This window comes from Anabrus simplex, chromosome 3, assembly GCF_040414725.1.
Source record: "Anabrus simplex isolate iqAnaSimp1 chromosome 3, ASM4041472v1, whole genome shotgun sequence".
NCBI lineage: Eukaryota > Metazoa > Arthropoda > Insecta > Orthoptera > Tettigoniidae > Anabrus > Anabrus simplex.
The window spans coordinates 183,385,682-183,413,338 of record NC_090267.1 but is presented as its reverse complement, the minus strand read 5'-3'; the positions used below and the strand labels follow the sequence as shown (position 1 = coordinate 183,413,338).

The window sequence follows — 27,657 nt, the reverse complement described above, 5'->3', positions numbered from 1 at the left end:
CCTGTGTAACAACGGAAAAGCGTGCAGTGATGTTCTGATGTCTTATTTTATCTACCTACCGAGTACCATTGCAGTCAGTATGATCCAACCCAAATAGTTCCTTGTAAATGGGATAGAGATGTCCACTCTGGAGCATGGCCTCCTTTGCCTTCGGAAATTAACCTCGTACTGGTGTAGGCAAGAAAGACCCTTGGGCCATGTGTCTCCCCAGAAGTGGGAGCCTGCTTTATAAATGTTTCAACTTTCCAACGGGAAATCGATCACATGTCCTTCCAGAAGAACCAATCCCGCCTTAATTACCATGGCTAGGCAACCTCCACGTAACTGAAATAGACCATAATAAAATAAACATACAATAGACTCCCTCTAGTTCGGCCACCTTGAGACCGGACCATAGACCGGACTAACGAAATGCCGGACTAACCGACAATATGCTATAAATAGGCTACCAATATGTAATTTAAGTGAAATCCAGTACATAGATAAAGAGCCAATTGTAAGGCAACTAGTATTAATGTGTCTGTACCAAGTATACTCACCCAAAATGAGTTGTTTTTATGAAGTTACCGAAGTTTCACTCCCGATGAGAAACAAACGCTCGTGGTGGAAAATTAAGTGCACAAAAAATACTACAAAAACTCATAATTTAATTTGTAAAGGTACACTAACACTTCTCGTATAACTATCACAGACTATCATAAATAAAATGTAACTATCAACCAACTGATGTAACTGGAAACTAGACAGACAGGTCGTCTGTGCGGGGCGCGAGGTAAATGAGGGAAGCGTGACTCAAGGACAGGTGCCGGCCGGATTTGCGAGCGGCCGAACTAACCGAAGCCGAACCAGAGGGAGTCTACTGAACTAGGATATCACTCAGCCATGCTGGTGGTGTATTATTAGTGTAAAAGTGGCAAAATTACAAGAATACAACAAATTTTAATTTGTATTTTCAGTTATTTTGTGGTATTCACTTATTAACTCAATGAAGGATTAGTTAAAGATAATTTAGGAAGAGATTTTAAGTCCATTTTGATTTCGGCTTGATATTAACTTATTATATATTCAGAACAATTCATTTTATAAACTACCTTTCCATTTTGTTACAGGGTACATACTGGCCGACGCCGGCTATGATGTGTGGCTGGGTAATGCTCGTGGAAACACGTGGTCTAGGAAGCACACCACTCTCAAACCATCTAGTGCAAAGTTCTGGGAATTCACGTAAGGAATCAGTAATTATATATCAATGTATACGAAAATTAATCTAAACACCACATTTTTCAGTACTGCAGTAAAGGAATGTGACAAATGTGGGTCCAAAAGAGGCAAGAAAATGTTGTGATAAAAAGGAACATAATAGCATCGTGTGGCTATAGCAAGCCTGGTGGAGCCCTTGTAAGGCGGACCCTCCGAAGAGAGCGGGTGGCGTTCGTCGTGAATAATAAACTGCGTATGAATTACAGGAATGTTGGAAGAGCTCAAACATCCAGTCTCTGAGCCAAGAGAGTTATTGTTTAAAATTAAAATCTCTCGACCCGATCGGGAATCGAACCCGGAGCTTCAAGGATCGATGGCCAAGACGCTGACCCCTCAGCCAAGAATCCGTACCAAAAGAAGTTATTAGAACTCAATTCAAGCAAATCGTGTAGTTTTCCTGTAGCTCCTTACGAAAGGCCTATATCGCACCACTCATCTACACTGCTATCTATAAGAGACCGCTTCCTCTGGAAAGTCGAACAGTTCAACATCTCAATGTCAATCAATGCATGAATTTTATGACACAGCGAATATTAGCAATTTAAATATTGTTAGTTTTTTATAAAGGCTTCGGCAGCCGGCACAGTTCCTATCCTCGCCGCTGGATGGGGCTTTATTCATTCTATTCCTGACCCCGTCGAATGACTTTAAACAGGCTGTGGTTGGTTTTCGATAAGCATTTACTTGAAAAAGAGGATAGTAAAATGAGGGGGAAGAAATGCACATTGCCCAATAACGATATGTTGTTACATATCCCCCCATAGCACAACAACCCCGAAGGGCCTTGGCCTCCCAAGCGACCACTGCTCAGCCCGAAGGCCTACAGATTACGAGGTGTCGTATGGTCAACACGGCGAATCCTCTCGACCGTTATTCTTGGATTTCTCGACCGGGATGTTGTTACATAGCATTTTAAATAGACATTTCTAAAGCATTTTTTTTTTTCGTTTACCGAGGAGCTCTTTGTAGGCTCCTAGCTTTAGTTGGGTGTTCGTTGAAATATATCAGAATACTTCGTTCGTCGACTGGAAGAGCGGATCCTGCACCCGCGGAAAAATGCTAAGTAGTATTCATAGAATAAGAAGAAGATTTTGGTTCATCCTCGACAATAGCTGCATCTAAAGAATTCAGCAAAATTTGAAATGGTTCGTTAAATTAAAATATGAGGCCAAAGATGAACTTGATTCCTTATTTATTCGTTGACCAATGGAGTAACTAATACAACTTAAACAACAAACGCCATGTTATGTTGAGTTGCAGGTTACACAAAACACTAAGTTTGACGAACGCATATCTGGCTTACTCAGTACGGCTATTAATTTCTTTCGCAGGATCTCAATTATTATTCAGTGTGCATCCCAAGTATGAAATAGTTCATATTACCTGAAGTACACCCTGATTGAGATTTATTCAACATTCTTATTCTTGGAGCAACACTGAAATTTGTATTATCATTACTTTTGTTTCGTTTGCTTTGATCTTCATGTCCATTCTTCACACACGCCAGCTACTTCGCCCACTGATTGTGATGTTTGGGACATCACTGCATGTTTTCAATTATTGAACTATATAACTAATTGATAAGATGTATATATTTAATCACTGATAGGTCATGTTTAAATTAATATGTATATATATATATATATATATATATATAGGGTTTTTATCATCCATTTCAATCATTATTTCATTTCTTTGTATCGCGGCTATAACGTATTCTGAACGAACAAATTATTGGGTAAAGTATTTCAACATCATTCATATTTATAACTTGCAATAAATTTTCCAATAGCCGTTGTGAGGTGACCAGAGTCAGCAGGCTAATTTCAGCCCAGTTCCAGGAAAAGTACGTCATCTAGGTTACGTTGATACATTATTAACGCCCACTTTTCATACTTCGCTATGGGACGCTTTATTTCAGCGAGAAAGTTCAGCCTATGTGAATGAACGTAATGAAGCAACGTGATGGATTCACAGCAATACATAGGAGAAGGGATGAGACCTCGAATCTTACTGGACCATGTGATATGGCTGATGGAAGGAGACTTCTGAACCGATATATACCCGCCGACAAGAGCTGGAGAGAACATTCACTTTCTTATTCACATTCTGATTCTATTCTCACTCTTGGAAGACACTCTTACTACGATTCTACGTCTGCACATCGGAGAAGATTGTAACTTAGTTCACTTCGCATCTGAGTATATACTACTCAAAAGTTACTCTCAATGGGACTTGTTTACTCAATGACGAGAGGTAGTCAACGGGAGACCGGTTTTGACTAGTACAGGGAAGGAGAGCTTTTATTATGAATTCCGTAATACGGAAGAATACAAGTGTATTCTCTCCATGAACATAACCCATGGTGGTTTTGCATTTAAAATTAGGACTCATTACGACCTTATGTAAGGAGTACAGTAACAAGTGTTAAAGACAGGAAATGTAGAAGTAGGACTGGAATCCAACAACAGATGGGGCAGCCGGTACAAGAGATCAACACATCATCAGCTTCAAGACAACAGAGTCTACACATGGTGAGCTTATGGCATAAGTTACTGCAAGTCTTCGCGCAACAGTTCATTTTTTTAGAGTTAATTTCATTCAATATTTCTTTTGCTTCCGTAAGTTCAGATTTCGTTAATACGCCGTTACGTCACGTTTTTCATCCTAATAAATAGCTGTTTTAATTTGTATGTTCTGAAATGATTATTAATGATCCTTAAATTCCAAGTTAGTGTACTTAATGATTTGTGTTCCGTTCACCTCACCCCTGGGAGTTTTTTGAGTCTCATTACGTATTATTATTATTATTATTATTAATTATCAACTTTCGTTTTCAAGCCATAAGCTTGAAGACTGGCGCCCTTGGGATACTGTTTATGGAGAAACAATGACATATCATTTATTTATTTTAATATTAAAGTGACCCGCCACATTATAATTTTGTCAAACATCTGTGGGCTAAGTGGGTACGTCACATGATCTCTGCAAACATTTCTCTATTCTTACAGATGGCATGAGATGGGAGTTTATGATCTACCAGCAGTCATTGACTACATCTTGGAGAAGACTGGAGAGGAGAAACTATTCTACGTCGGTCACTCCGAGGGCACAACCATGTCCTACGTGATGGCTTCAGAGAGACCTGAATACAACGACAAGCTCCGAGCCCTGATTAGCCTCGCTCCTGTGGCCCATCTCTCACACACTAAAACGCCTTTTCTCAAAGTCATTGCTTCTGCCGGTGATCAGATTGGGGTGAGTAAGAATTGAAGAGCGTTATTCTAAAACTCGTTCAGCCTATTTTGGCGAATTTTCTATTTGATATATGAATACATTCTACATAGGTTTGTATCATTTGAACTCCTCTATTCACCTCACAACCAGCTCAGTTATTTTCTACAGATACGATTATTTTCATGTGGTATCCAAGAACTTGCTTAGTCCAACAATCGGTGTTTACTAGTGATTTAACGTCACACTAACTTATAGAACGTTTTCACGACGCAAGGATGTAAAATTGTAGAAAGTGAAACAAATAAGTGAATGTAAAAACTCGAAGGGTAGACAGGTGAAACCCCACTTAAATCACTACCTAAACACAGGTATTACCACGTAGGCCTACATGGAATATAATATCGCAAAATTACAATACCTAATATTCTAAGCTATCCAAGAGGAAATTCGGGTGTTCTCATTCAGTTATATTAAATTGACAGAACTAGGAAAGTTACAGCCAGAAGGATCATAATTTTGTACATTCACCCGAGAATACATGAGGTAGTCTCATTCTACGGAAATGGTTAACAACAAAATTACTCGATAAGGGGGAGGATAAATTAGAAAGAGGCCGAAAATAGCTAAAAGAAAAGAATATAAAATCAGAGTAAATCCTACTAACATATGTAATGTGACCATATCCTACTCGCGCATAGTTACCCAACTAACCAAAGACTTAGCCCAGTATAAACTGTGGCTGGTAGAAAGGAAAGCTTAATTCCAGGAATGAACAACAAGATTGAATTTATAAAAACCGAGCCACATCGAATTAAAGGTGAAGAGTATTCCCAGGTAAATACACAAGAACATCCCTGTGACATTATTTGACAACAAATGTAATTTTATTAAAATATATCACCCTCAACCAGGAGGGGAGTTTCGGAGATATCCGTTTCAAAATGTAATTTGCAAGAATTCCTACCTTCTTCGCCCACGATCCATAACGCAGTACCACTGTGTCACGACTGTCACTCGTTGAATATCACAAGCAGAATCACTCCATTAACTGACACACAACAATTTTTAGCTGGCTGGCGAGGACATATGATTGGTACTTAGGGAAAGTTCCGAACCCGAACACAAAGTTGATCTTGATTAGAATTTCAGGTAAGTTATGCTAGGTGGTACAGGAGCCAAGTGCAAAGGTATTGTCTAAGTTAAGTTCAGGCAAGGCTACTTCATATGTTTCAATAAACATATAGGCTGTATACAGAAATCAATCGTTTCCGATATATGACATAATTTAATTATGTATAACGCTATTCGTGCTTAATTTTCCAGGTACGAGGCTCCTCGCTGGATGTCAGTATTATTTGTAGCGGTATTGTAAGTTGTTTTCATGGTACCTCACACGTTTTCTAACGACGAAATGGCCTATATCCATTCCATGTACGGACGTGCAAAGGGTAAAGTGTCATGAGAATTTTTTCAAATGCCGCTACAAATCCAGCGTAAAGCGTTGTACCTGAAGCGGAAAGCACGAACAACCTTATAACGTGATTAGGTAATATATTGAAAGTGGTTCGTTTCTGTACCTATGTTTATCAGGTCGTTCTTTCTTATTTTACTACCCTATACACGCTCCTGCAGTCTATACCCATAAGTTTGACAGACTGTTAAATCTAAAAGTACCGGGCGAGTTAGCCGTGTGTTTAGGGGCGCTCAGCTGTGAGCTTGCATCCGGGAAATAGTGGGTTCGAATCCCACTGTCGGCAGCCCTGAAGATGGTTTGCCGTGGTTTCCCATTTTCACACCAGGCAAATGCTGGGGATGTACCTTAATTAAGGCCACGGCCGCTTCCTTCCAACTTCTAGGCCTTTCCTATCCCATCGTCGCCATAAGACCTATCTGGGTCGGTGCGACTTAAAGCAAATAGTAAAAAAAAATCTAAGAGTCGCTCTCTTTAAAGAAAGCTCTGGGTTGTAGGAAGAACAATCCCCCTAATAAACGATATTTCTTAAATTTAAAATTATTTTCCGTAACATTGTGTGGAGACATAAATAAGTTATCCATTCTTTATTTTATACGTCAAATACAAATTTGAAGAAGTTTGAAGTCATTTCCCAGGAAGTAATCGTTAGCAGCTTTAAGACCGACAAGGCCAATACGATGAGGGAAATTGGGGGGGGGGGGGGTGATTTGGAAGTAAGAGGTGCTTATATCGCTGATGTCACACTGAGTGAGAGGACATTAAAATGTACAATGTAAAAAAAGATTATAGTAAAATAGAAGAAAATTAAAAACTTATTTAAAATCACTTTTATTATTAATTAACTAGAGGACCCGTGCTGCTCCGTCTCCTTTTTATGAATAGATGAGATAATATTAAATTTCTCCATGCGCTGTCCAGGTACATTTTTTGATGTTTACTTTCAGGATCTGTATTACCTGTTTTATGTGTCAAGTGAATTCTAGTAGATTTCTTTAGTGGATGTTAATTGATGTTTTAAGAAATATGTTGTAGCTTTAAAGTTATTGTTGGGCTGTGTTTAATTTAAAGTTTTACTGTAGTATAGATTATTTTATTTCGCGTGTAATTTCGTCCTTGTTCCAGCTCATATTGTATGCGAAGTAGTTGATCCTTTCAAAATAAATAATAAAATTAAGTGATAACTGTATGCCCCCACCCCTCCCCCACTCCCACCCCGCCATTTACGCGTCGCGCTAGAGATACGATGCACACGATTCCAACTGCCATTGGGAACGTCGCTAATCAGCCTAGAGAACCCGGAAACTGAAGATTCAACACTAATCTCAGTCATTTTGGACATTTTCTCTCAACATTTTGGAGAAGACTGGAGAGGAGAAACCCCCACGCCGATGATGACTGAACTTGGACTAAGTGTCATCCGGAGTGTCACTATTCATCTCAGCGACCCCAAAATCTGTGGATTCAACACTATAGCTCATTCCATGTTAAGAAAACAGTATTTCTCTTATGGACCTACAAGGAGTGAACACACCCCCTCTTAGACATTCATAATTTCTCGTGATTAAGGAATATTATAATGTACTTTATATTGTATTATGAAAGTAAGAAAATGGATAAGGCATGAATTTTGCCCGTGAGTTATTAAAATAATTGCTTAACATACTCTGTTTAATAATGACATTCGCAGGGAGGAAGCACAATGGCTGGAGCAGCCATCGCTTTGTATTTTTGCCACGTTTTTACGACTTTTTCACAAGCGCAGTTAATTGTTACCATTCTTTTCGTGGGGCGATATAACGGCACAAGTAGTACCGACGTTGCCTGGGCATATGTATTAAATGCAATTAACTGCATCCCCCACCCCGAGCCTGTCAACATTATCTGTTGTCTATTTTCTCCCAGTTTGCCACGAACTTCAATACTGAAGTTTTGTATATGCAGTAGTTTATCCATGTTGCTGTAAAATCCAAACTAAGCCCTCCCTCCTCCCACAACCTCTGTACCCTAGATTTTAAAAAAATTGCAGCTTATTTCCTTCCTTCCTTCCTTCCTTCCTTCCTTCCTTCCTTCCTTCTTTTATTTTGAACTTAAGTACTGAATTTCACCAATATGCATGGCACGGTTTTCTCGTGATGCTGTTGAGTTGAGTCGTTCGATATGGCAACCTTGTTGTCATAAGAGCAATACTGTTTTCTTTACGTGGAATGAGCTATAATTATAGGTTGTTTTCGATTATTTTTACATGTGATTGCCTCCCCACTCCACTCCTAGGGGTGCTAGATATGTCTTACACCCCACAGTATTTTTCTCCAGATAGTATTAAGTCATGTGTACAAATTTTGGTTGAAACTACAGGTTTTTTATATAGCAGCCGTCATTTTTAATCGTTTAGCTTCTCCGGTATCACTACAGTAGGTAAAGTGTATGCAATCTGCTAAGTACAGAATGCATTGCGGGCTAGGATAACCCAGCGCCTGCAATTATTAGAATGCTCATTTTGTGATTTGATTTTAGGATTAGTCAAAGCTAACTGAACTTAAGAGACCTATCAATGCCTGATGATTCACTGGCAGGTAATTCCAGGCAGAATAAAACAAAAATGAAGCAAATCGGTCCAGTAGAACGGACGGACGACCTGGACAAAGCTGTTTTTAGTCAAATTTGTAATGTGGTAGATCACAACTTGGTAATCCCTCCCTCATCTCCATAGGCTATAAATTTGGAAGCATGGGTTGCTGACCACAGAGCCCTTATCCCAGTCTGGAATTGTCTCCCCTCACTTACACTAGGCCCCAAGCTTTCATCTTCACTTTCTAATCTCTCTTGGTTGACTCTTGTTTACTGCCGGTCTCGACGGTATTACGTTGGTGAGGTCTAGCGAGTCTCGTTTTACACCCTATGTAGCCCTTTCCTTTCTTTTCTCGATACCACTATCTTCTTCCTAGTGTTAAGAGGGGAAGTTCGTCTAGTTGTATTTCCCCTTAAATCAATAATCACCATCACTAGCCAATGAGGTGAGAAGATTCCATATTTGTCTCCGATGACACCCAACCCTATCTGTGACGATGCAGATAGACCAACAGACATATAATTTCACTCCTATTTGTTATCTAACATTCTATTCTTCTTTTCTTATTGCAGTGGTTGACGAAAATGATGGGCATGAATGAATTTTTGCCTCACAGCTACCTCTACAACTTGATGGGATACGCCTTGTGCAAGGATAAAGCGATTACTCAGGAAATATGTTCCAACTTTATATTCCTCATCTGTGGTTTCGACTCCAAGGAGCTGGACGCAGTAAGTTACCTGAATTCATACTTATTACTGCAGTCTACATTTTCTTGGCTAACAAGGTTGACAAAACAATAGAGCTGAACTACAAATTACAAAGTAAATTAAATTCAAATAAACTAAAACATTAAACAGAAATAGTCCAATAAGAAAACATTACTGCTCGTATAGACGGGTCTTTAATACTAGTAAGTGGAAGTCAAAGTATGTATGAATGAATAACATAAATTAATTTAAAAAATAAATAGCCGAAATATCCCTTGTGAAGCAATGGACTCCCATTAAGGAAGTATTCAGGGACCCCCTTTACAGGGATTGCTCACGACCTCACGCTTGAGACAATGCTTCGATGCGACAAGGAAAGACTCCGAAAGTTCCATAATTTAACCAAGGAAGCCAGAAAAAGACACAGAGCTGTCAAAAGAAAACTGCTGGACCAGTTTGAGAAGGAGAAGTATGACGCAAGTTATGGGGCAGGCTTATGATTTTACGTACTAACTTTGGAAGTTGTTTTTCTGTAAGATTACTTTTTTATTAGTTACAAAATACAAAAATAAAACAGACGAAACTGAAACATAAGTACAATCGCTTCTTCAACGACTTACCTATTAATGTACGTCTGTGTAACACACATTCGTGCAAACAATAACAAAATAAACCCTTGACTATCCTCTTCCCGAAGTGATCAGCGATGCTTTTTGGCCTCTGGTGACGCCTGGTGCAGATTTTTCTGGTTGACACCCATGAGCGACCTTCTCGTCAGAATGAATAAATAAATAAATAAATAAATAAATAAATAAATAAATAAATAAATAAATAAATAAATAAATAAACGTGTGTGTGGGTGTGTGTGGTGATGAGCTTGGGAGATGGTGGTGAAACCCGGTGTCGGCAAATAGCCTATTCTTGAAAACTAACACCAAGGGTTCCGCACAAGGCTTAACATCTCCATCCGATGGACGAATCGCCATCAGTAGCGACACATGCCCTCGCTCCATTTGAACACTGAGAAGAGGTTTGGGATTAATCATGGGGTTTAGGCACCCGTTCTGCCCATTGTCAGTCAATAACTGAATAATCATAGGTTTAAAAACATGTATTGCAGTAGATTGCTTCAGTCGGTTTAAGACACAGAAATAAAGTTGCAAAAACAGTCCACTAATACTGTATCTTATTTATTGGCAATAAAATAGCAATTTTCTTTTTTCTTTCAGTCCATGATCCCAGTAATAATGGGTCATGATCCAGCTGGCGTCTCAACAAGGACACTCTTGCATTACGCCCAAGTAATTAAGTCAGGTAAGCAAAACATGATTCTCAAACTACGAGATTTTACATTTCACTGAAACCTTTAGATATATTCGTGTTTGTTAAGAACTAAAGCAATCAAAAGTACGCATCTAATATACATGATACGAAATCTGCGTTATTGCTATAGTTGTGTGTTTCAGTTCAGATAGCCGGGCTGAGTGGCTCATACGGTTGAGGCGCTGGCCTTTTGACCGCAACTTGGCAGGTTCGATCCTGGCTCAGTTCGGTACTATTTGAAGGTGCTCAGATACGTCAGCCTCGTGTCGATAGATTTACTAACACGTAAAGGAACTCCTGCGGGACAAAATTCCGGCACCTCGCCGTCGCCTAAAACCGAAAAGGTAGTGAGTGGGACGTAAAGCCAATAAAATTATTATTATTATTATTATTATTATTATTATTATTATTATTATTATTATTATTATTATTATTATTATTATTTAGTTCAGATAGTGGTCGACATCCAGAAAGTAATACGAATTTGGATAAAATTCCGCCTTACTTCACCTTACCCTACACATAATTTTGGTGAGCCAGCAATAATGGGAACAGAAGTCCGAAGCTGCTATCAGGAAGTTTCAGAATGGAAAGTCTGAAGGGCCAAATCGTATGACAGCAGAAGTACTGTAACTGTTGGGAGAGAATGGAATGTGCTTACAGCACAAAATATGTCAGAAAATATGGATTACTAGAAAATGGCATAAAAGGATGCAAATCCATTCTTGTACCACTAGACAAGAGGAAAGCAAGAATCGAGTGTATAATTCCACTAATAAGCCTTACCAGAAAGACGGTGTTGAAAATTTCGAATAAACGCCTCAAATATTTCGTAGTGTATCGGTTAGGATAAGTGCACCAGAGAATAGAACCGAAATCTACCTCAAGAAGAAAAGGGAATTCAGTGCTCCCCGATATCCGTCCCTAACAGATTGTGATGTAAAGAAAAGAGAGAGGTGAGAACAATATTGTCAACCTGTTGTGATTTGAAACTTAGATATAACCTTGAAAGCACTCTTACGAATTACATTATGCCGTATGAATTTAATGTTTAGTCACTGAAACCAACACCCTTCGTCGATTTGTTGTTATTGTTTTAATTAAGTTAGTGTACTGCAAACAATACTAAGAATTCTGATAGCGGCAGAATAGTTGTCGCGGTTTGCAATGCCTGACGTCACCGGCGAGCTAGATCAACCACCAGTCACCATTCACGTCGCCATGGTTCCCGTCTACTGCTGGTGCGGTGATGCCACTTGTTTGAAGAGAAACACGTAGCCTCAGTTGCTCTCTAGCCTGCATGAAATGCATGTGTTCACGGTGTGTTAAAGCCATTTTTTTGTTACTGTAACATGTCCAGTGACTCGTCGGAAATGAATAATAAATAAACAGTTGTTATAAAAGCCAAAGCCATAAATTTACCCATCGGCTACTTGAATATTTTGAGAAAGAACGTGATAACGGTGGGCCACTTCTTCCCTTAGCGTGCAGTGGATCTTCATAAACCCTCTGAAATGCTGCGTACTCCTGAAAAACGTTGACCAAGACATGTCCCAAAACATCGCTAGATGCATTTTAGAAGGATGTGACAATGCGGCATATTTATAGCTATTATCTGAGGAAGGAATTTCCAGTACTTTCCTCTTTGAAAGAATCTCTCTTATTCATTGGAGGAAAGACCATTTTTAAGTAAAGTACTGAGAGAATTTAACTTTCTTTGGAAGAAATTTTCAGGGAGAAAAGCTGTGATGGAGAGAAGTGAAATTGTAATATGGCGAGGTTGATTTTTGAGGAAAATTGAAGATTAGTCCTGATAGAGTGGTGTGGTTAGACGAAACGTGGGTAAATTCCGGACATCCTAAAATATGACAAAGGAGGATCTGCTACAAAGTGTAAAACTCCATAAGCCTATTTTGCACTTACGAAGTAGACTTCATCGCTACGGCTCAGGGTCATAGGGTATATAATTAAGCTTCCTCCTTACCACTGCCACTTCAATGTAGTCGGGCTAATTTGGCCACAATTGAAATGATATGTTGCCAAAAATAAGAAGTGTTCTTTCTCAGTTATATCGAAGATTGGTGCACCAGACAGTCGAACATGTTTCAGAGTGTAAGTGAAAAAGTGTTGTGAGTTACACTTGGGAAAATCTACACAAGGCTTATGGAATTGTTGAATGTCAGGTGGAAGAAATTATTTCCATGGGTAAGGATGACAGCAGTGACTCCAGTGTACTAGTGACAATGACGAAAGTACCAATGTTTACAAGGAGTATCGCGTTTCTCTTTGGATTAGTTAATGTGAGTACATAATCTGTTCCATTTTATTGCAGTGTTTCATTATTTCGGTGCTACTATTCTATTAACATGTTGACGTTGTATTGTACCAGTGACGTCTTTATTATCACGGTGATACTATTCTCAGCGTTTAAGTTTTACTCTGACTTATTTTAATTACGATGATATTATTTACAAAGTTCGTCTACTATTATTAAGTTATTACGGTTATTCTATTCTCTGGGTGTGCTTAATTTTGACTGTAATATTTTGTTATTATATTTGCGCTATTCTTGGAGTGTGGCTAGTAATGCCATTCCTTTTGCAGCCAGTCCCCGCTATGAATAATGTGAAAATGTTGTTCATAGGGTCCGTTGATGCATGGATTTCAATGGGCTTGGCAGACTGATACGTAATACCAACTTCTGGCTCGGCGAGAAAAGCAACGGGAAACTACCTCACTCATTATTTCTCTAGTATGCCTCTTCAGTGATGCCTAGGCCATCTATGACTGCTGATGGCGGATCTGTTGAGGATCCAACCAACCTTAGGGTTGAGGACTAAACATACACAAACAGCACAGAATCTGATCTACGTATGCATAAATAATTTACAAGTTCACGTTTGTTTATATTGCACTGTTCAAAATCGGCAGCACCCTCTGAGAAAAGTCAGAGCCGGACAGCGGGTGACTCGGTTATACACGTGGGTCATGTTAAAGAATGTCCGGCTCCATGGCTAAATGGTTAGCGTGCTGGCCTTTGGTCACAGGGGTCCCGGGTTCGATTCCCGGAAGGGTCGGGAATTTTAACCATCATTGGTTAATTTCGCTGGCACGAGGGCTGGGTGTATGTGTCGTCTTCATCATCATTTCATCCTCATCACGACGCGCAGGTCGCCTACGGGAGTTAAATCAAAAGACCTGCACCTGGCGAGCCGAACTTGTCCTCGGACACTCCCGGTACTAAAAGCCATACGCCATTTCATTTCATGTTAAAGAATCAGTTCTCAAGACAAATGAGCCACCTAAAAATATTCACGAATTAGGCTACGTGAGAAGAAAAATTCCTTACAGCTACTTTATTCTTCAGTATGTTCAATAATTTTTGGAAATGTTATGCACAATGTATGGCACGTTACGGTACTCATTACGAACACACACTGCACCTGTGCTCAATTGAACAACAATTCCGTGACGTTTATTTTGCCGCATACGCTATAAAAGTCGTGAAGATGAAACCAGTTAATTAGTATTTTATTTATTATTTATTTATTTATTTATTTATTTATTTATTTATTTATTTATTTATTTATTTATTTATTTATTTGCGTGACAATTCGTCTGTCATTACAGTTATCACCAGCCATTTGTAAATAAAATTGTATTGACAGTTTCCCCCTGTCCCACCTACATTTATTTTATTGGAAAGATAGCCATTTTTCAACAGAGCGTACAATGAAATGTTCACAACTCAGCATTTTGAATGTAGCCTACCGCTCGTTTTTCATGTGTGACTTTTTCCCATTGTATGTTCACCTCCCTACATATCTTTATATTTTTAAATCTCTGTAAGGATTTTAAATGTATAGATTAGATCCGTTTTTAATTCATCAATAATTTATTGGCAGAAGGGTTTGTGTTGACCTAGAATTTGTGTCTCATCACATTTCTTATTTCACAGGTAAATTCCGACAGTACAACCACGGTTTGCTGAAGAACCTCATCCTGTATGGATCGGTTGTGCCACCCCAGTATGATCTGAAGAAAATAACTGCCCCTGTAGCGTTGATGTATGGGCAGAATGACTTCCTAGCTGACCCTGAGGTAAAAATATTGATAGCGTAATTAGTTAAATGCCAATGTAGAACTGAAAACATAAAAGAAAGAACATGGTCCATAGCGTAAATCAATGTCGATTAATGCAAATCATATTTTATAAATTGTCTTTACGTAATATACATCCCAAGGGACCATGAACTAAAATTCTTATATTCTGGGTCTACACACATTAGGTTACTTATTGCAGTTCTGTTATAGTAAGGGTCGTTTTACGAGGCGTGACCATGGCAGCAGTAGCTAGTGGCAGCGTGGTGAATATACTGAGGTGTACAACTGAGGTGTGGCCACCTAATGTGGCTAAAGTAATCATCAGTCATCTGACAGACATAGGACAGGATGAATGTTGAGGAAAATGTCGTGCTAAGGTGGTACCGAAGGAAGAAACTGAAGCAAATATCAGCGCGGATACATCCCATGTTGAGTGAGAGATGTAGTAAAGGCATATTCTATTCACTTTATATTAAGAGACGAAGCAATGTTTTTGAAATAATGATAAATGTAGCATCCTTTAACGAACTAATGAATATATTTCGTGATAAACTGACTAGGAAGACGCTTCATATCAGTGGTCGTATGAATTCCCTGATATGTCCCTCTCCCTACCTCATTACCCCGAGCACAGTAGCTTCGGATCGAGTAGAATAGGTTCGGCTCAACAGCGGCTGGCTTTGGCTGGCATTCCAGGTCTGCATTCGGGAAACGGAGGGCTGGTCTCCACCATCGACTGTCCTCACAATGGTTTTCCATTCTCCTCACTGAAGCGAATGCCGGGACAGTTAATTTTCCGCTCCTCTCTCACCTTCTCCGCACCTGAAATCACCGCAACACATCTTCTGGCCTTGAGAGCGGTCGTCACCCCTCTAGGAGCCCCGCTGCTCCCCATCAGGGTGCAGAATGAAAATATGTTCGTAGTAGTACCTCATTATCATTAACACACAAACATACACACACACACAGAGGGGCGCACAGTTCACCCAAAAGAACACAGATTCTAAATGTTATGGTCACGACCAAACATCACGGATGGGACTGGAACCCGCGACCGCTAGATCACATCACACCATGAACAAGTGAACAAAACAATGAAAGACAAGAAGACACAGGGAACAAATCAATATATGATCATTGCACTCAAATCAAATCTACATTATTATCTGCAAGATAAATACAAATATAAGGAAAACAACGTCATCTGGGGTACAAACGCACGGGTCCTGAACCCATGTACTCTTGGTCTTGTAACTGGTCAGCTGGTCTTTATCCTTGGTCCGATCAAACAACCCTTCGAATACCGATATCCCTTTTAATTATTCAAGAAGCAGTCTGGTCTAATAAGCTATGTTCTCTCAGCCATCCCAGCAAAAAGAAGGTCAAGATATAATTCGTTCCACACAGTCCCTTTTAAATCACTCCACATTTGCTACCTCACTCTCTCGCACGAGCACCACAACCTGCGTTTGTCTACACTTTCACAGCCGATTCTGGGCAAACCTCCTTACTTTCCCCCACCTCCCTCTTTTGATATCCTTCGCCTTCTTCTAACTTCCCTTGTTAGCTTCTCCTCCTTTTATAACACCCTTGTCCTTCATTTATTTCCCTCTCAGCTTGTATCACCCCTTTCCTCTTTGCATCATTGTTCACAGCTCATTTTGATATAATCACAACTGCATTCTAATTTCAATAAAGAATAAATACTTAGGCATAGGCACAATTCCCCTCCCATCTCCTATATATTTACATTCTTTACCCACCTCCTTCTTCCGTCACATCTCCCCAACCTGTCCGCATCTCTTGGCCAGAGAGAGGGCGACACCCTCTAGGTGGCCCGCCCCACCCCTTCAGGGTGGGGAATGAAAGCATTTGATAGATAGATAGATAGATAGATACTCGGCAACTTATTCTTTCCCTTAATTCTCTTCCAGGTGCGTGCATTAATTACTGTACTTCCTCCGCCATAGCCGGATTTACATATCTCTCAGGAACATATCTGATTCTTTCATTCACACCTCGTGGCCATGTTTCATTTGACACAACTTTATCTCATCTGGGCTTCGGCTTCTTCCCTGATACACTCTGGTTCGACCCCCAGTTATATTACAGAACCATCTCACCTCTTGGTATTTCAGAAGACCCTTATTAGCAACGGGGTACACTTGCACTGGGCAATCTCCAACGTAATCTGTAAAGCTCATGTACTATAGAAAATACACGATACACATGCAAACTCTAACGTTAAATGGTTGCCTCGTCTTCTCAACCTCCCGGATCGATCTTTAACTGGGATACAATAGCCTCTGGCACATGATGAATCTATAACTACAAATACATAAACTGCTCTCTACGACATACTGAAAGCTGGTGATCTCACGTAAAACAATCCTGATTAAACTAAATATCCCCTGTAAGGCAACCCAAAATATCACATTCTAGGCCCTATACACATGCATCAGGCCCTATTCCAGTTACTAAAGAAAATGAATTTAGCCCATTTTTATTACATTATTTACAAATCAGGCTGCGAGAAACTAGTCTGTTATATATTAAATTAAGGAAGAATTGTCTGTTTCCTTGTCATGACATGTCAGCCCGTTATGGGCTGACCGTGTGGATTTAGCCCATCACAAGGCTGGTGAAGGCAGTTGAACAGGTCCCAGTTTCCATCTCGGCGATGACAATTTATTGTCCTCGTGTAACTGTCGATCCGGACTTTGATCCCTCTGCTGCTACAGTACGAAAAATCATGTTTTTAATATTGTCCCGCGACACACGTCTTCGCGCAGTTCTCCGTAAAAAAGAAATGCTCAGCGCGAACGTTTCTCGGGTATTATCTGTCGCTATTTAAGGAGCCTTAGTTCGTCCCCTGACTTCATTCACTATCGCCTATTAAAAATGAATCGGCTCTTCTAATTAGCATTTTCCGTTTACCACTTCCACTGCTAAAATGTTCAACTGGTTCTTGTTTGATAAGCTATTGTCTTTTTGTTAAGAAGGAGTGCGACACGCACACCCCGCACCTTCACCACGGATGAAGACCCAGACTCCTGGCTTTCTCCAGTATTTAAAGACTTGTCTCACTCCACCACGCAAGGAAAATCATCTACATACAGTAGCCTACACTACAGTTTCCTTTGTGGAACAAGCTAGCTGTTTCCCACGTAGGTACCTTCAAATAGATCGCAGATTATTTTGACCCTTGGTATTACCACGTTTTATGAGCAGATAATTAACGATTATTTCACTTCTTAAATTTCCATCAAATCATAATTTACCTGAATCAGCCTATCACCTGAAATCTCTCATATTTCCGTGATCCTGTCAGCCCTGTGTTGACTTCAAATTTTCAGTCCCGCAGTAGGCTATGGGAGTTCCCCGATCTGATATAGTGCGGCCCCACTCGCCACTTGTATTCTTCTGTTTCTAATTCATGCTACTTTTCTCTCTTAGCTCCTGCTACCTTATTTTTGAATGAGGGAAGAAAATGAGACTGACTCCGCTGAAGCTTGAAGGTTCGCATACCGGAAAGGATCTGTAATACACAAAATGCGTCCCAAATGCAGTCCTGGGTCGTTCCTTGGTACGGTTCAGTATGTATGTATGTATGTATGTATGTATGTATGTATGTATGTATGTATGTATGTATGTATGTATGTATGTATGTGTAGGTGACTGGATGAACATTTAGTCTTACATTCGCTGACATAGTCCAACTGAGCTTGGAATCTTCACCGACTCACTGAAAGCTGGAGTTCAAGACGAAAAGAAAGAAAGTAAGGCAAACTTTCCTTAAATTAGTCGTTTAAGTAGGAATATTTGCTCACAAACTCATAATCTCGAGATGCATAAATGGCGAAATAATCGTTTGAGAATAGTGTTGGTAACTATTGTTTTAAAGTAAAGAAGGAAAGATATTCATCACCTCTGAACTTTAAACATAATAAAAACCAGTGGCGAAGCGTGCTAGTATCCACTGTTGCCACTGGTAACAGTTTGAAAATATAAAAATCGAATATTCTTTATTATTAATATTTAATATTTTTGGTTCTTCGCCGGGACGTGTCGAGAGAACTCATTGCAGCAGTTTTCTACCGTCAAAGCTGAGCGAGAGGCTGTTACCACTCCATGCAGTGGTTACGCTTTGAATGTCTTTTAACAGCTAGGCGAGTATCACTGCGCCTGCGTCAAGCAAGGCCCCTTTCCTCTCGACACTGGGATGTATCCTACTATATTCTCCGCTCGTGTTACCACAGTGAAAAATGGAAACAAAAGCTTATAACGTCGGTGCTAAACTGTTTCCTTCGTTCGATCCGCCGCGCTCAGCAGTGCATTGTTATATTATTGTGTTATTGTTTTCCATTATAATACGATGTGATTTCTCTTGTTAAAGTGTGAATTTATATTATGTTAGGTAAGGATAGCCTATAGGACTGCACAACGTATTAAACATTAAAATGAGTGCTGTCGCTTCCTCCTCGAAAATAAGTACTGTGTTGGTGGGCCCAGAATGTCCGTGTATGATATAAAGCTTAATGAACTCGTCATTTTCGTTAAGACCTTTCTCTTTTTTTTTTTTTTTTTTGCTTTACGTTGCACCGACACAGATAGGTCTTATGACGACGATGGGACAAGAGAGGCCTAGGAATGGAAAGGAAGCGGTCGTAGCCTTAATTAAGGTACAGCCCCGGCATTTGCCTGGTGTGAAAATGGGAAACCATGGAAAACCATCTTCAGAGCTGCCGACAGTGGGGTTCGAACCCACTATCACCCGGATGCGAGCTCACAGCTGCACGCTCCTAACCGCACGGCCAACTTGCCGTTGAAAAAATTGAAAAAAAAGGTAGACCCATGCCTTATCTTAAAAATTTATTCAAGGAATCGAAAAAAAACAGTAGGCCTCGTGACTCGTGGTACATAAATCTGGACTGGTTATGTGGTTGTGCAAAAATGAACTGTACTGTTGGCCATGTATTCTATTTTCCTCAGAAAATAATGCTTGGAATAAACACGGTGTGGACAATTTAGATAGTTTCAGAGTTTTAAAGAGACGCCATGAGGTGACTCAAGCACACATCAACGCTGTTGCGGATATGATTCAGTTCGGAAGGTCCAGCAAAGAGTTCTGTTTGAGTACAGCTTACCGAAAGAAAATTGGCGAGTATAATAAGCTAGTAAAAATAACAGATATATTGCCAGCACTTCAATAGATTATTATTATTATTATTATTATTATTATTATTATTATTACAATAACAGAAAGCTAGCAAATTATCTTTAGTGCGTGAAACCCAAACACTCAGATTCACACAGTATCAACCCCTCTCATTGCTATCTTACAACTGTCGTAACTTAGGGCTGACCTAACTCCGGGCACAGGCTCGTAGCAAAATGAGAGCGATAGCCACTAGCGGTGACATCGATTAGGATAAGTGAAAAGTGCCAATTATGGTTTTACAGGTTAACATACTATATTTTTACAATTGCTTCACGTCGCACCAACACAGATAGGCCTTATAGTGATGGTGGGATAGGAAACGGCTAGGAGTGAGAAGGGAGCAATTTTGATCTTAATTAATACACAGCCCCAGCAATTGCCTGGTGTGAAAATGGGAAACCACGAAAAAGCATCTTCAGTGGTGTCGATAGTGGGGTTCAAACCTACTATCTCCCGAATGCAAGCTTTTAGCTATGTGACCCAAACCACACAGCCATTTGCTCCGTGTTAACACATTTCAGAGCAGTTGTTTGTAAATAAGAATAACTTGGGTGTGCACTAGAATCAACATATTCTCATTTAGGAAGTATATGGACATAGTGTGACACAGAGTTACCTAATATTATCTTGGTTTCTTGCAGGATGTGGCCACACTTAAGGAAGAACTGCCTAACGTGATCTCTTACTACAAGGTCAAGGACGATCAGTTCAACCACGTCGACTTCATGTGGGCCACACATGCCAAGACCCTGCTTTACGACGAGGTTGTCAGTGTCATGAACAAGCACTGAAGACTAAAGCATACCTTTAATCTGTTTTAACTAGATGGAATCTTTCCCTGAAATTTAATATATGTACATAAATCAATGCAAATAAAATTGTTAGGATTGCAAATCTGCACAGTTATTATTTCTGCAAAATATTATTTGTTCCTTACATATGTCATACTGATAACTTAAAGGGTGTGTTTTACTTTCGGGGTATGTGTGTTTGTGTTCCAAGAACTGTAAAATAGCTGACATAAGTCAACCAAACTCCGTATTTGGATTCTTCCTACTAAGAATTGTGTTATCAGGCACATATTACTTCATGACAGCATGAAACAGGATTTTACAGAAAGATGTAATTTCCTAACGTTTGGGACATAGGCAAAGGGAGGAGTGGTTAGAACCCTTCCCCATTGAAATTTTACAAAAAGAAAATTAACAGAAACTGACAATAAACAATAAATATTCAGAGGCATAATTGTAGAACTAACAGATCAGTTGAATCTATTTTCTAGAAAGCCTAGAAAGTTGGATTTTAGAATGTGAACTGAACATACCATTCACTTTAAAACTGTTGACCTTGATCATATTGTTCTTGATCCACACTTTCATATAATATTTTGTAGTGTACTTCAAACTTAGTGCTTAGTAATAACCTATTGTAATTATGATATGTCTGAACATAGTTTAAAATTATTCTATTGTATTGTAGTATCTTATTAGAAATTACTATTACTTATTAGAAATTACTTAGGGGCTGATGACCTCGATGTTAGGCCCCTTTAAACAACAAGCATCATCATCATCATCATCATAAATAACTAATTACTCATTAAAAATCACTAATTAAGTATTACTAACTAGAAATTCTATTACTGTGAAATATTTGTGTAGTATAGTAGAAGTATCTGTACTAACTCTCTTACTAGAATTCTGTTGTAGTAATTAGGGTAGACTTAACTGCAGTTTGGAATTGTGTAATTCTTGTGTATTCCTTTCAGTTTTCAGTAATTAACAGCAGTTTTCATCCTATTAGTGTGTTGTAGGTTAAAAATTTAGTACAACTAAGTAGTATTGTAGTATAGTAGTAGGCTACATTAATTACCTGACTGTCATGTAATCTTTGTGTACTATCCTAGACAATATTTTTTCTTTTCATTTTTATTTTGACAGAATAAGTTATTTTATTTTTCCTTTTCTTTTCATTATTCCATAAATAATGGCTAAGGAGTGCAAGTGTAGAAACTGTGGGAGTGGCCAGGCATTAAGGAGTATGAAGGAGGAGTTGGAGAGTTTGAGGGAGATAAGTAGGATTCTCTCAGAGGACAGGAAGGAAATTAGGCTCCCAAAAGCAATGTACAGAATACAGTACATATAAAAGAGGGATGGAAAGGAAAGGAGGGGGAATTGTAGAAGACAGATGGTCTAATGTTTTAAGGGGAAGGAAACTGCAGCTAAGGGCTCTATTCTGGATCCGATTTCAGGACAGGTGTCTGTGAGAAATCGGTACAAGTCAGTGCAGGTAGCACAACAGAAAGAAAATGAGGAACAGGGAACTGTTGCTGAGAAGTGTGGAAGTAGGAGGAAAGGAAAAGGTAGGAAAGAGAAAGACAGGTCGATCAGGGTCATAGGAGAGAGAAAAGGGAGGAGGAAGTAGCTTCTGCAGCAGTGAGGAAAGATAGTGCTGACCAGGAGGGGAGGGGATCAAATGAGGTGGGTAGGGTTGAAGCTCTGGTCATGGGGAATTCCATTTTTAGACATGTGTAGAAAGTGTGTGGAGGAAAGAGGACCAGGGTAGAGTGTTATCCAGGAATTAGGTTAAGGCAGATGTTGAGGGAAGTAGAAGAGAAGGAGGAGGAAAAGGAGAAGGTGGTAGTGTTTCATGTTGGTACCAACAATGTAAGGCAAGCAGGTATAAGTACAAAAATAGTTGGGGATGTGTGGGATCTGGTAAATGCAGCAAGGAAGAAGATTACGGAAGTGGACATTGTTATCAGTGGAATACTGTGTAGGAGGGATATCGACTGGAAGGTGATTGGGGACTTAAATGAGACTATGGAGTGGATATGGGAAACTGGGAGTGAGATTTCTAGATTTTAATGGGTGGACAGGATAGAGATCTGCACTCAGATGGCCTTCACTTAAACTGCAGAGGTACATATAAGTTAGAAAATTTGTTTAGAAGGGTTATAGGCAGGTACATTCAGGAAAATGGGGTGATCTAGGGAGCGATGGTAAGGGTACAGGGATCTGGAAGTCAAATAAGGATGACATAAAAATGTTAGTGCTGAACTGTAAAAGTATTTTAAAGAAAGGTATAGAATTAAGTAATTAGATATATACTTACCAGATATTGTAATAGGAGTCCAATCATGGCTGAGAAATTATATAATGGATGGAGAAATATTCTCACGGAAATGGAGTGTGTATCGTAGAGATAGGATAGAAATGGTAGGAGGGGGAGTATTCATCCTGATGAGTAAGCTACGACAAAGTTAAAGATGACAAACATGAAATTCTAGGTGTAAGGCTCATTTCCAAAGATAATAGGAAAGGGTAGTGCTGATGCTGATTCAGAATTTTTTGATAAGACAATCAGCTATGTGGGAAATGATACAGAAAGGAATGTGATTATAGCGGGTAATTTCTATTTACCGAATGTCAACTGGGAAGGTAATGAGAACAAGAGAAAGTCTGACCAAAAAATGGCAAATAAGTTAATATGGGAAAGGCAGCTGATTCAGAAAGTGATGGAACCAACTAGAGGAAAGAATATTCTGAATGTGGTGCTAGTAAAACCAGATGAGCTCTATAGAGAAACTGAAGTAATAGATGGTATTAGTGATCACAAAGCTGTTTTTGTCTAGTTAAAAATAAATGTGATAGAAAGGAAGGTTTTAAAATTAGAACTATTAGGCAGCACCATATGGCTGATAAAACAGGCATGAGGGAGTTTTTAAAAGTAATGGTGATCGGTGGAAAACGGTAAATAAAGATGTAAACAGTCTCCTGGATGGACTAAAAGCAATTGTTGAGGAATGCGAAAAAAGGTTTGTACCATTAACGGTGGTAAGGAATGGTAAAGATCCACTATTTTATAACAGAGAAGTAAAGAGACTAAGAAGGATGTGCAGATTGGAAAGAAATAGCATAGAAATGGTTGTGGAAGTAAGGGGAAATTAAAGGAAATTACTAGGAAATCGAATCTAGCGAAGAAGTCAGCTAAGGATAACATGATGGCAAGCAATTGGTGGTCATACAAATTTTAGTGAAAAATTGAAGGGTATGTATAGGTTCCTTAAGGCAGAAACAGGTTCCAAGAAGGACATTCCAGGAATCATTAATGTACAAGGGGAGTGTGTATGCGAGGATCTTCAAAAGGCAGAAGTATTCAGTCAGTAGTATCTAAAGATCGTTGGTTACAAGGATAATGTCAAGATAGAGGAGGTGACTAATACTAAAGAAGTATTAAAATTTACCTATGATAACAATGACATTTACAGTAAGATACAAAAGTTGAAAACTAGAAAATCAGCTGGAATTGATAAGGTTTCGGGGGATATATTGCTGTGACCTACCTGTCCTGCGAGACGTTCTAGTAGGTTGGTCACTGGCCGATTATGTTGGTGTATTACCTGTTCTGCCAAGCGGTTCTGTAGGGAGGTAAAATGTAGGTGCAAACTCAATCCCAGAACACCCGAAATTATAGACGAAGTAAAAATCACTGTCCTTTCTAACTCAGGATGACTATACACACTATATACAAAATATATTTACAGGTTCTGACTATGATGGTCTGTCGAGAACTTGCTTCACGAGCCTAGCCTACCGCTACGCGCTAAGTCCGAATTTTGCCTTGCGGCACTTATGTACACCTTCACTGTCACGAATGACTGCTCGAAAGAGCCTGGTCAAGAGAACACTGATCACGGATCGAGTGAGAGCCCTTTGCCATCCTGGTTTCGGGTTTATATCTGCTCTCCTTCAAGCAAAGGTCGGTCCCTTCCCACTACCATAGGGGTTGGACCATGGGTGTTACCTAGCTATTCGCCTTGCTAGGTGGTCCCCTCAATTACTATTATGAACTATTTGTCCCAGTAGGTGCTGTTCTCTGGGCATTACTATCTCTATCATTTTCCTTGTACTTTTGTCTCTCTGTCTTTGCTAGAGTGCAACTGCACTGGCTTTGATCTATTTGTTGGCGAGCCGAGTGCTCCAGTACAGACTATTAGATTCTGCTTGTCAATAAGCAAACATTCTCTGCTGTAAACATGTTATTGTAGGTGCATTTCACAAGCCCTCTGTCTGACTAAGACTCTCCACTACTTGTAACTTACTGAAAGGTTTTTTCTTCCTTCCAATTATTAAAATCTCAATATAATTGATATACAAATGCTCTGGCACTACAAGATGTCCCGTATTACTAGTTAATATTCTTACACTAGCCTATTTCCCTTGATACTCTGAGATTGAATCTCGGCTGCGAATCCCGGCTGCTGTTTATCTGACAGTATGCCGGTTCAAGCTTTGGGGAGGTCAATACATGACAATATTAAAGAGAGTGGGTTGGAATATATAGTAGTACCGTATCTAAAGTACTTATTTGATTATTGGTTGCATGAAGGAGCTATACCAAATGAATGGAGAGTTGCTATAGTAGGCCCTGTGTATAAAGGAAAAGGTGATAGACATACATACGTTAATACATTATCATTATAGACTGTTATGCCTTTCAGCGTTCAGTCTGCAAGCCTCTGTGAATTTACTAATCGTCGCCACAATCCTCGATTTGCAACCAGTGTTGTGGCCTCATTTAGTTCTATACCTCTTATCTTTAAATCATTAGAAACCAAGTCTAACCATCGTCGTCTTGGCCTCCCTCTACTTCTCTTACCCTCCATAACAGAGTCCATTATTCTCCTAGGTAACCTATCCTCCTCCATTCGCCTCACATGACCCCACCACCGAAGTCGGTTTATGCGTACAGCTTCATCCATCGAGTTCATTCCTAAATTAGCCTTTATCTCCTCATTCCGAGTACCCTCCTGCAATTGTTCCCACCTGTTTGTACCAGCAATCATTCTCGCTACTTTCATGTCTGTTACTTCTAACTTATGAATAAGATACCTGAGTCCACTCAGCTTTCACTCCCGTAAAGCAAAGTTGGTCTGAAAAAAGACCGATGTAAAGATAGTTTCGTCTGGGAGCTGACTTCCTTCTTACAGAATACTGCTGATCGCAACTGCGAGCTCACTGCATTTGCTTTACTACACCTTAATTCAATCTCTCTTACTATATTACCATCCTGGGAGAACACACAACCTAAATACTTGAAATTATCGACCTGTTCTAGCTTTGTATCACCAATCTGACATTCGATTCTGTTGAATTTCTTACCTACTGACATCAATTTAGTCTTCGAGAGGCTAATTTTCATACCATACTCATTGCACCTATTTTTCAAGTTCCAAGATATTAGACTGCAGGCTTTCGGCACAGTCTGCCATTAAAACCAAGTCGTCAGCATAGGCCAAACTGCTTACTACATTTCTACCTAACTGAATCCATCCCTGTCATTTTATACCTTTCAGCAGATGATCCATGTAAACTACAAACAGCAAAGGCGAAAGATTACAGCCTTGTCTAACTCCTGTAAGTACCCTGAACCAAGAACTCATTCTACCATCAATTCTCACTGAAGCCCAATTGTCAACATAAATGCTTTTGATTGATTTTAATAATCTACCTTTAATTCCATAGTCCCCCAGTATGGCGAACATCTTTTCCCTCGGTACCCTGTCATATGCTTTCTCTAGATCTACGAAACATAAACACAACTGCCTATTCCTCTCGTAGCATTTTTCAATTACCTGGCGCATACTGAAAATCTGATCCTGACAGCCTCTCTGTGGTCTGAAACCACACTGGTTTTCATCCAACTTCCTCTCAACGACTGATCGCACCCTCCCTTCCAGGATGCCAGCGAATACTTTGCCTGGTATACTAATCAATGAGATACCTCGATAGTTGTTGCAATCCTTCCTGTTCCCTTGCTTATAGATAGGTGCAATTACTGCTTTTGTCCAATCTGAAGGTACCTTACCAACACTCCACGCTAATTTTACTACTATATGAAGCCATTTCATCCCTGCCTTCCCACTGTACTTCACCATTTCAGGTCTAATTTCATCTATTCCTGCTGCCTTATGACAATGGAGTTTATTTACTATCCTTTCCACTTCCTCAAGCATAATTTCACCAACATCGTTTTCCTCCTCCCCATGAGCTTGGCTATTTGCATCACCAACATGATGATTTCCTTTTACACTGAGAAGATGTTCAAAATATTCCCTCCACCTCTCCAGTGATTCCCTGGGATCTATTATGAGTTCACCTGAATTACTCAAAACACTGTTCATTTCCTTTTTCCCTCCCTTCCTAAGATTCTTTATTACTGTCCAGAAAGGTTTCCCTGCTGCTTGACCTAGCCTTTCCAGGTTATTACCAAAATCTTCCCATGACTTCTTTTTGGATTCAACAACTATTTGTTTCGCTCTGTTTCTTTCATCTACGTACCAATCCCTGTCTGCCTCGGCCCTTGTTTGGAGCCATTTCTGATAAGCCTTCTTTTTACGTTTACAGGCTGCTCTCGCTTCATCATTCCACCAAGATGTTCGCCTTTTCCCATCTTTACACACAGTTGTTCCTAGGCATTCCCTTGCTGTTTCTATTACAGCATCCCTGTATGCCACCCATTCACTTTCTATATCCTGAACCTGCTTACTGTCTACTGTTCGAAACTTCTCACTAACCATATCCATGCACTTCTGTCTAATTTCCTCATCCCGGAGACTTTCTACCCTTATTCGTTTGCAGACAGATTTCACTTTCTCAACCCTAGGCCTAGAGATACTTAGTTCACTACAGATCAGATAGTGGTCTGTATCATCGAAAAATCCGCGAAAAACTCGTACATTCCTAACAGATTTCCT

General features: G+C 39.6%; 1 protein-coding gene across 1 annotated transcript in view; it reads left to right on the top strand.

Moving 5' to 3' along the window:
* LOC136866130 (lipase 3) overlaps nt 1–20,792 on the top strand; it is a 29,610-nt gene extending 8,818 nt beyond the window's left edge. The window contains exons 3-8 of the mRNA XM_067142820.2: nt 1,110–1,224; nt 4,272–4,518; nt 9,113–9,271; nt 10,480–10,564; nt 14,532–14,674; nt 20,540–20,792. Of these exons, the coding sequence (XP_066998921.2) occupies nt 1,110–1,224; nt 4,272–4,518; nt 9,113–9,271; nt 10,480–10,564; nt 14,532–14,674; nt 20,540–20,689 (899 nt within the window). The 3' untranslated portion in view covers nt 20,690–20,792. The remainder of the gene's footprint in view (nt 1–1,109; nt 1,225–4,271; nt 4,519–9,112; nt 9,272–10,479; nt 10,565–14,531; nt 14,675–20,539) is intronic.
* Nucleotides 20,793–27,657: the final 6,865 nt, after the last annotated feature.